Genomic DNA, 10,212 nt, shown 5'->3' with positions numbered 1-10,212 from the left:
AAGGTGATAAGATAACGGCCTTCCGGACAGGGCGATTGCCCATCATAGGTATAGGTGTTGGTGGTTACCAACGCAATGTGTCGTAGAATGACAGTTATCGGATGGAAGGAAAACACAATCCAATTCAATAGGGTTGGTTCATGCATGGCTGCAATTCGAACACTGCTCTTTAGTGTACTAAAAGTGTGTTCTAACCGAAAGGGGATTTCTTCAAGGAACGTTTTAGGATGTTGGTTCGGACACATCTATCTCTCGTGTTTGTCTTCAATCCATGGAAGACAAAAGAAAGCAGCGCTTCATTGTACGCATTAGAAGTGGAATGTAGATACCAGGGTTTTAAAAGGGGAAGAAATTGAAAACAGACTTCAGTATGGATTCTAGGGTTTTCTTATTCACTAACAACTAGGTGACACCTTAAACAACTACTTTCCCCACAATTAGGAATGATCCAGCCTTAATGCCTAGCCTGTCTTAATCACATTTCATCGTCGTTTCCTAAAACAAGGCAAATCACATATTTGTATCAGTTTTCCTCCCTCGACACTCGCTTACTAACTAAGGAAATTTAAAACGTTTATTCTGGACACATTATCTTTTAAGGAAAACCAGTTTTCCACCGTGATTTTTCTTCTGTTATGTTAGGTTAAAATCTTTCAGTCCTGTGTGGATGCACAATAATCTATTTAGTACAGAGTGTGTGATTGTGTATGAGCAGAAAAGCTGACATTGCGACAATGGTCCGGGTGGCATGCTGTTTTCTACAGTACCCGTTCTCCGGTGGACAATCGATGTACCAGCAGGGGAGATGCTTTCGTATTGTTGTTATCCATCTCCTCCGAAGACATAGGATCTGCGTGACCGTTCATTTTGACTCCATTCGGTGTCTGGACAGGGGTTACGGTGTGCTGGGGTGTAGCGTCCGGAACGAGTCGTCGCAGGAAGCCCGAGTTACATCCCCATGGGAAGATCCTGGAAAAGACGTAAGGTTTTTGTTTGATGAAATGTTGATCTACGTTGGGACAGATTTATTTTTAATTTTGCACATGGATAATCATTGTCATGAATTGGGATCCAAAAATGGTTGATTTGATCTACCAGTTTAAATTTTACCCTAAGATGTAAATTTTTATCTCTTCTGTTTTTCTAGCTTTTTTTATGGCGGTAAGTTCCATCGAGTATAATACGCGATTTAATCCAGAATTTCATAAATCTAGATTAAATTGTAATACCATAGAGGTAACTCTAAGGGGCCTCCCTTAGCTCAGTCGGTAAAGGCGCAGCTACAAAGCAAGACCATGCTGGATGGAGGTGTCTGGGTTCAATTCCCGGTCCGGTCTAGGAATTTTTCGGGTTGGAAAATTTCTCGACTTCCCTGGGCATAGAAGTATGATTGGACTTGCCACACAATTATATCAATGCAAAAATGGTACAGGCATCGAAAGCTCTCAATTAATAACTGTGGAAGTGCATCTAGAACACTAGGTTGAGAGCACGCAATAAGCTAATATGCGATATGCAATAAGCTTGAAATGTGAAGAAGAAGAAGAAGAAGAAGAGGTAACTCTAAGGCCAGAAGGTCCCGAAGAAACGTGCTCAACTTTTTGGGTCAGTTCTGGTACTCTCTTCGGTCCCAAGCTAATCGATGCACTCTTCGAAACATAGGAAAATCCCCGAACCCCTCATAATATCTGTCAAACTTTTATAGCTAATCAAAACAAACATAGTGTAGTACTAGAATTTCAACTAGAATGGGGTACGTTAATCGATTTGCTTGGGATCAATAGGCTAGTCAAATAGTGAGCCAGTTTAAAATCGTTAGTTTTCACCGGTTGATAAAACTCTGGAGTGATTGGTGACGATCCGGCAGGCGTGATTTACTTTGATCATGCCGATGTGTTGTAGGTATGCGAGAAGGCATTTCTTAGGCAGCTGGATAATTTATCGTCGTGTAAGAAGCAAGGTTGGAAAGACTCATTTCAGCTAAAACAATGTTTTTCTAAATTATGAAATAATTAGATGCCATGATCAAATTTTGCATTGGTAGGATACAAGAAGAGGTTGCAAAGAATGTGTTTGACATATTAAACCTGTTTATTTCACTTCATGAGAGTCACAATCAGCGATTTTTCACAAACTCACTCACTCACTCACTCACTCACTCAGCGATCAGCAAATCGCTGATTGTGACTCATAGAAAGCAAAATTTACAGGTTTTATGTTTCCAACGCATACTTTGTAACCTCTTCTTGTAAGTTACAAGTAAAACATGCCATCATACCATCTTTTGGTTTTATTATTCCGAAAACATTATTTTAGCTGAAATGAGTCTTTGCAACCTTGGTAAGAAGATTATTTCAAAGATGCTGTACTGCGGATTGATCAAGCGTCACGCTTCTCATCGTCAGCATAATCCGTAGAATCGCGAATGTGATATCGGACTTGTTCGTGTTTTCCGTGGACTTGAGGATTAGTATTTTGGACTGGTCAGCAAATCGCTGGGTATTGTTGAAGAGTAAAAAATGACATTTGATACCGTCTTCAATCAGAGGTTGCCCAGACTGAACACTTAACGCTAGCCCGAGCAGGAGAAAATAACTAATGAATGCCTAATTCTGATCTGATACCTAAATTTGGTGTTAATCAGCATGACATAGGAGGTAAAATACCCAAGAATAATACCAGAAAATTGCATGCAAAATACTTGTAAATAACAAAATTTGATATTTGGATACCAAAAGAATACCGGTGTTGTATTGTTTTGGTATTGCTTTTGCATAATTTGGTATTGGAATGGTATTGTGAAAACACTTTTTTCCTATTATTTTTGGTATTTTATCTCTTATGTCAGGCTCATCCATACCAATTTTAGTTATCATTATATTCGTTTCCGCTCGGGAGACAACGGACAACACACACAACCAGCGTTGCCAGTATTCCAGATTCATCTGGATTTTTTTTAAATATCACTGCAATCGATTTTCCCTCTAATAAAAAATAAAAAGCCAAACTTGCTACTTTAATAATTAAAGGCCAACATCATTGGATTTTTAAGGGAGTTCTGAAAATATTTCGCAGTGAAATGTGAGGCGAATTCTTTATGAAAGCAAAAGAGAATTTCATGCTAATTCTAAGTAGAATTACATCCATCTTTGTGGGATTCAGGGTCGTGTGGCGTCATCCATCATTCAGACGTATTGTGAGCGCCACGAAGTGAAGGTTCGATTCCCGCTCTAGCCGGTGCAAATTTTGGCAACCTGAAAATTTTCCTACTGGTCTAATCGGTGTGGTGTGTTGTCCGTTGTTTAGTGTTAAATATTCAGTCTGTGCAACCTCTGGTTTAAGACGGTGTCAATTGTCTTGTCAACTCTGATGACAATTGCATGGAGATTTTGTCAATAAAGGAAATACAATCCGAAAGAGAAATCGTAGAAAATTCTTATGATGAAACTTAAGGAGTATGCTGATTATAATCATTAGAATAATATCAATGAAATTGTGTCCATTGTTCGTATGGAGATTAATTTTAATAAAATTTTAAGCGCAATTTCTGGAAAACTTTCAATATCATTTTGACAAAGTACTTGAGTACCTAGGTAATACTGAAAAGGATTTCAAAACAATTCTGACCTTCCCTACAAAGCAGATCAAAGGGAATTATCGGATAAGTTTGAAAAGAGTGTGACGGTCATTCTGAAGAGTGTATCAGGGAAATTGTTAAAAATATTTTAAGAATTTCATAGAGAAAAATGGACACAAAATTGAGCCAAATCTTGCCAGTTTGAGGGAGTTGTGAAATTAGAGAGTGATTTATAAGGGATTACAAGAGGTAATGCAAAGAACTCTTAGAATATTACTGGAAAAGTTTAGATATTTTCAAGATTATTTTAGGGGAATATAGAAAAGAAATATGATAGAATTTTGGGATGATTCAAATTGAACTTAAAAAAGGCAAAGATATCTTGTGGAGAGTTCCAAGTAAATTCAGACTAACAAAAAAAAATCATGATCTAGGACGCAGGAAAAATATAAACTCCGGAATTTAGAATCTTTGCAAGATCCTGAGACTTCAAAAATGAAGCTATCAGACCTTCATTTTAGTAATATAATAAAATTATTCGTAATGGTCATGCGAATAGTGGATTTACCCGTAGTTTAGGTAAATTCTGGTACTGCATCGACTATTAGTTCCAAAAATCCATCCCAAAAAATTTCCTTGATTCTTTGCTACTCATTCTTTAAAAAAAATACAGTTTAAAAACAATTCTAACCATATTTTCTGCTGTTTTTTTAACCACATTTAACTCAATTTTTGAAATGCTGCGTAATGGATATTTGAACTTTTTGGGCACACCGTGTTTCAATACTTATCAACGTTTGCTAACAAGTTATTTGCTTTATATAATTTATTTAAGCATGTAATTTTTAACCATTCTAGAACTTTAATTAAATTCCAGATGATCATACTGACCTATTTTTACAGGAGATTTCAATATCGTTATGTTAAAAAGAGGATTTTTTGGAGCATTCCAGATTTATCCAGATTTTATATTTTACCTGGTCCAGATTTTTTTTTCTGAAAATGACCTGGCAACGCTAACAAAACCCAATAGACCAGTTAGGAAATTTTCGAGTTGCGCAAAGTTCCACCAGCTGGAGTGGGAATCGAACCCTCCCCTCGTGGAACTCACAATACGCCTGACCAACGGGTGACGCCGCTAACCATACGCCCACCCTTAATAGAACAAGCTTACATTTTCAGGTGGCGCCTCTCTTGCCTCTCTCTAAGATTATTTTATCGAAATCTGTGAAATTTACCGAAATCTCAACAGCTGAAGGTTCGGTAAACAGTTCGGTGATTTTTCACAGATTTCCTGTATTTTTTCATAGATATTAGGTGAAAAATTACAGGAAATCTGTGAAAAATCACCGAACTGTTTACCGATAGTTCAGCTGTTGAGATGTCGGTAAAATTTCACAGATTTCGGTGAAATAATCTTGGTGTGTACTCTTCAACGAGTCTCAGCGATTTGCCAACCAGTCCAAAACACTCACCACTCAATCACTAACAAGTCCGATATCATCCAACGACTCCTCATCGTCTCCAAGCTATTCATCGTCGCAAGCCAGCGGTGTATCATATTTTCCAACATATTCATATTCACCCATAGCTCGTACTTTCCAAGCTTCCCCAACTATTCACCAAATTTCCTCTGCATACCGAGTAGCAAAACCTACTTCTTTTATAAGTTCAATCGTTCAATCCAGTTCACATGAAGTCCGTCACATTCTCTAGCTTCTCATTATTTCCCAATCTGCAATAAGCAGAAAAATATGACATATCTTATTGTAGCTATGGAAATCTCAGATGAGCTCAACAAACATCAAATAGCTTCAGTGCAGTTCTCTAAATTACTCTAAACATCTCAAAACTGTTCTGCATACATCAAGTTCAGATAACTTTAGAGACGTTCTGTGAGCTTCAGTTAACTACGACGAAGGAGCTTTAAAGAGTTCCTATGCAATTAATAAATGATCTGATAACATCAAGAGAAGTTCTCTGATCTTAAAAGGAAGTTTTCTGAACTTCAGGCGAAATTCTCTGAACTTCAGGCGAAATTATCTGAACTACAGGCGAAATTATCTGAACTTATAGGGAAGTACAAAGAAGCTCCCAACAAACAATTCAGAGTCACAAATAAGCATATATAGTATTTGGAATAAATGCTGTATAACAGTGTACAATGCTGAATAAAACGGGTTGTCGAATTATGTGCTTTAAAAACCTCATTGAGATCGACAGAAGCTCCTTTATTCCGCTGTTTGCTCTGATCTGATTAATTTACTTATTAAAAGCTATATAAATGTTGACTGTCTTCCTGATTCAATACCAGAAGTTTGATCTAATATCAAACTGAATAAGTGTAATTTGCACATGCATTGACGTTTTAATTCGACTGTTTTCAATTGATTTAATAAAATGCTTAATTAGACGTCTAATAAAGGTGTTCTAGCTCATTATTAGATTCCATTGCATTTTTTAACAATATTGCTGAATAAAGGTGAATACAGTCAGCATAATAGCTCTTATACCACTATGCGTCCATGTTTTAATTGCATGCTTTGTAAATGCTTTACAAACGGCGAATTCATTCATTATTCCACAACACTGCTTCAGGCTAACAACAAAACGAAATTGGTAGCATAGTGGTTACCGTTTCCGCCTTCCAAGTAGAAGATCGCGAGTTCAATTCTAACCTCAACCCTTTTTTTTATTTGTGTTCAACGCATAATTAGCTTAAATAGTAATCATCGATCACATCACTCACGACAACGAATTCAACGATCTAATGAAAAGAATAGCCCAGCTTCATTTCCATGGAAATTGGAGAGGTAACATTGGTCTCATATAAAACAACGATGAATGACAACTCCTTGAAGTAGCTAGAATTACGATCGGCAGTGCCGATAGGTATTCAGGTTCAAGCTTTTATTGATTATTTAGCTGCCCATATGATGTATTCTATGATAGATGACATGGCAAGCGGCTGATCGGAAGGTCATGATTCGAATCCCTTGCATGGGATATGTGTATGTATGTAACAAAAATTTCCTAATTCTGTGTGGGTGCCGTGCTTCGACAGAAATAATGACAATAATCACTAACGAGAATCAACCCTGTTCTTCCGTTCTTATTTTCGGATTAATTATCCAGGAGTTAAATAATCGTTTAAAAAATGGATAATAGTGTCTAATTAAACGTTACTTCACATGAAAACTAAGCGTAGGGTTTTTGATCTAATTTCCGTCTTACTAAGCACAACCCAAGCTCTTTCTTCAACGGATTTAAACAAAACATGAAATGTTTCATTCAAATATGGCTTCTAAATTTATTCCCCTTTCCATAAGTACCGCGGAATTTGATAAAGAGGCACACATTGTTGAGATATTGTTACAAATCTAACACTGCTTCTTGATTTCAAATTCGTCCTACGAGTTTCAATTCCGTCCAAACGCATTGAAACGCTATTGGATTTTCTTCGTCCTACGGATGAAGGTAGAAAAAGCGAGTTTGCTAGGAGCGCTTCTTTTGTTTTGAGAACAATGAGTGTAAATATTCACCCAATACGCTCAAATAGGCTTTGCGTTGTAGCTTGTAAACTAACGCATCAGTACAAACGTATTACTGATTTGTGCACGGTCAAATAATTGATTATACTGATTTTTTTTTTTTTTTTTTTTTTGTCTTTATTTTAGAGATTTTTAGCCTGAGGCTAGTTCATCTCTTGATTATACTGATGTTTTCTGCTCGATAGAACGAAAATGGACGATTACGACGAAGTAGCGCTCTACCTTATTACACCTTTATACCATAACTGTTTAAGGAAGCTGAATAATCAAAAAAAAAAATAAATGATCGTATATGCTCTGTTACAACTCATGTAATTCGAATAAAAGCTTCTCGACGTATCTTATACTAAAACACCAGGTAGTTCAATTTTGTAGTTGAATAAATTCTCCAGATTTGTGTGAACAAAGCCTGAACAGTAGTTATTCTTATAAATAGTACAAGTTTTATTAAGTTATGCACTTGTATAAAATCGCCAAGAAGTCGTTTATTTAATAGGCGAATGTTTGTTGTGTTCACAATCACAGGACTTGTGACGTAAAGTTTACAGAACTGAAGTTCAGAGTATTTAAAAAGTTCACCAAACTTCCCTGAAGTTCACAATCAAAGTTCCCTGAAGTTTGACGAAAAGTTCTGACAAGAAGTTAAGAGAATTTCCAACAAGAGGTTCAGAAAACTTCATTGAAGTTCTCTGAAGTTCAGAGACCATCTGACGTAAAGTTTAGAGAACTTCTGACAAGACGTTCAGATGTTCACAGTACGTCCGACGAGAAATTCAGAGACCTTCCGAGAAGAAGTTCGCAGTACTTCTGAAAAGAAGTTCGGAGAACTTCCTAAGAGAAGTTCACAAATCTTCCGAGGAGAAGTTCACAGAACTTCCGACGAGAAGTCCAGAGGACTGCCGAGGAAAAGTTCAGAGAACTATCAAGGAGAGGTTCACAGATCTTCCGAGGAGAAAATTAGAGATCTTCTGGCGAGAAGTTCAAAGATCTTCCGATGAGAAGTACAGAGCTTTCGAGGAGAAGTACAATGCTTCCGAGGATAAGTTCAAAGCTTCCGACGAGAAATTCAAAGCTACCGAGGAGAAATTCAGAGAACACTCGAGGAGAAGTTCTGAGAACAGCCGATGAGGACTTCACAAAATTTCCGACGAGAAGTTCATAGAGCTTCCGAGGAGAAATTCACAGAATCTCCGATGAGAAATCCAGAGAACCTCCGCTGAGAAATGCAAAGAACTTCTAACGAGAAATTCTGAGAACTACTGACAAGAAATTCCGAGAACTTCCTACTAGAAATTCACAGCAATTCCGACTAGATGAACATAGTAGAAGCATAATCCATCCCAAATAGCCAACAAGTTTCTTGGCAAACATGGAACATGAAATAGGGGAAAAAATGGATGCTGTGGAAAAGTCTTTTGTCTAACGGTCATTTATCATGTTTACTCTTTCAAATGTTTTCAAACTCATTGCTCGATTCCGAGCAATTAGAAGGCGGACTCGCTTGCAGAAGTGGGCGCTATGGAAGGCGATTTTTACGATCGACAAATCATTTATCGTCAACAGTCACTCGCCAGCTGGCAAAATAAATGGAGTGAAGGGAGTTTGGGACGATGGTTATATTCAATCATCCCTAAGGTGTCGAAGTGTCCTTGATTCAAAGGTTTGGAGGTGGGTCGAGACTTCATTCGTGTGATGTCTCGCCTCATGTCCAATCACTATTCGTTAAGCGCTCACTTGTCCCGTATTGGGCTGGGGGACAGTAATCTCTGTGAATGTAGACAAGGTTACCAGGACGCAGATCACATTATTTGGTCTTGTGCATCGCGGAGTCAGATCTGAGCTGTACGATTCCCTTCGGGCTCGAGGTAGACAACCTAATGTCCCAGGAATATTTTGGCTAGACGCGATCTGGAGTTTATGCAACTCATATATGTTTTCTTTAAGAATATTAACCATAGATTGTAAGTTTGATTAACCTTGTGTTTAGTTTGTATTTTGTGTGTGTGTTTTTCTGTATATTTGTTTCTGCAATAATTGTATATTTACAGAGTTGATATAACGTCGATAGGATTAAATATATGTTTTAGAAATAGTGAAATTTTTGAGTCATAAATCATATTCCAAATCTCCTTTTCCCTCTCCCTATCCAAACAAAGAAAATGATAACTTGGCTCTGTAAAGTTTATTCGATTGAGCCTGTACGAATAAAGTAATTACCAAAAAAAATAATGTTTTCAAAAACAAAACCATACAAGTCATTTTTGCATTGGTATTATTGTGTTAGCAAGTACAATCATACTCTATAAAAATGTTCCAACCCGTAAAATTCCTGAGCCTTTACCGAATGAGCTAAGGGAGGCGACAAATCCCAACAAAACGTTAATTAATTTTGACTACAGTGAAAAATTAATAATACATAAGTTGCGCCGTTTCTCCGTAGCCTGGTAAGTTGAGATTTTCACAAAATTTAGAAAGTTAGCGATTTTTATGAGTAATTGCGAAAGATATGAATAGCATGCTAGAAGACTGCGGTTTTTTTCAGAATGAGTTACCCTTCTTTGGCAGAACCTCATTGATTTAGCACATAAATTAAACATTTTTAGAGTGTCACAGTCAGTTTTACTGTCACAGTACAATCTTCTGATTATGGACTCGGAGTTGATATAATTACAACGATCCTGACTTCCACCTCTCAGAGTATGCAATTTCTCTTGACACCGAGCCTGTTCCACAGCCCTGGTCTTCTTGAATCAATGATTTTCATCCGATATCATCGAAGAAATATTTCTTCAACTCGACAATCAACACATCATTTTAGAATCGTGGAATGAAATTCAAGTGGGAAAAGGACAGGATCAGCAGGACTATACCTAAAATCGTATTTGTTTGCAGCTAATTTCAACCAAAAACTTACCACTTAACTGCCAGCATAGCTCTCAGATATCCCGGAATGATGGCGTACTTATCGTTCTTTCGGACGGCATCAATAATCCGATCAGCCACGTTGTTGGAATCCAAAGTGGGAACCCACCTAGAATAACACACTCAACCAATTAATCATTCACTAACCTTGACTCTCCGATC

At 37.3% G+C, this 10,212-nt stretch overlaps 1 protein-coding gene across 1 annotated transcript in view; it reads right to left on the bottom strand.

Annotated features, from left to right (window-relative positions):
- Positions 1-371: 371 nt before the first annotated feature.
- Positions 372-10,212, bottom strand: part of LOC135703734 (short-chain dehydrogenase/reductase family 16C member 6) — a 66,603-nt gene continuing 56,762 nt past the window's right edge. Inside the window, exons 7-8 of the mRNA XM_065225049.1 lie at positions 10,043-10,159; positions 372-969 (exon numbers count right to left, since the gene is read on the bottom strand). Coding sequence (XP_065081121.1) covers positions 759-969; positions 10,043-10,159 — 328 coding nt within the window. The 3' untranslated portion in view covers positions 372-758. The remainder of the gene's footprint in view (positions 970-10,042; positions 10,160-10,212) is intronic.

Source organism: Ochlerotatus camptorhynchus, unplaced genomic scaffold (assembly GCF_037179485.1).
Source record: "Ochlerotatus camptorhynchus isolate MF236.1 unplaced genomic scaffold, CSIRO-AGI_Acam_v1.1 ptg000220l, whole genome shotgun sequence".
Taxonomy (NCBI): Eukaryota; Metazoa; Arthropoda; class Insecta; order Diptera; family Culicidae; genus Ochlerotatus; species Ochlerotatus camptorhynchus.
The sequence above is the reverse complement of the archived record's forward strand: the minus strand, read 5'-3'. Positions and strand labels throughout refer to the sequence as shown.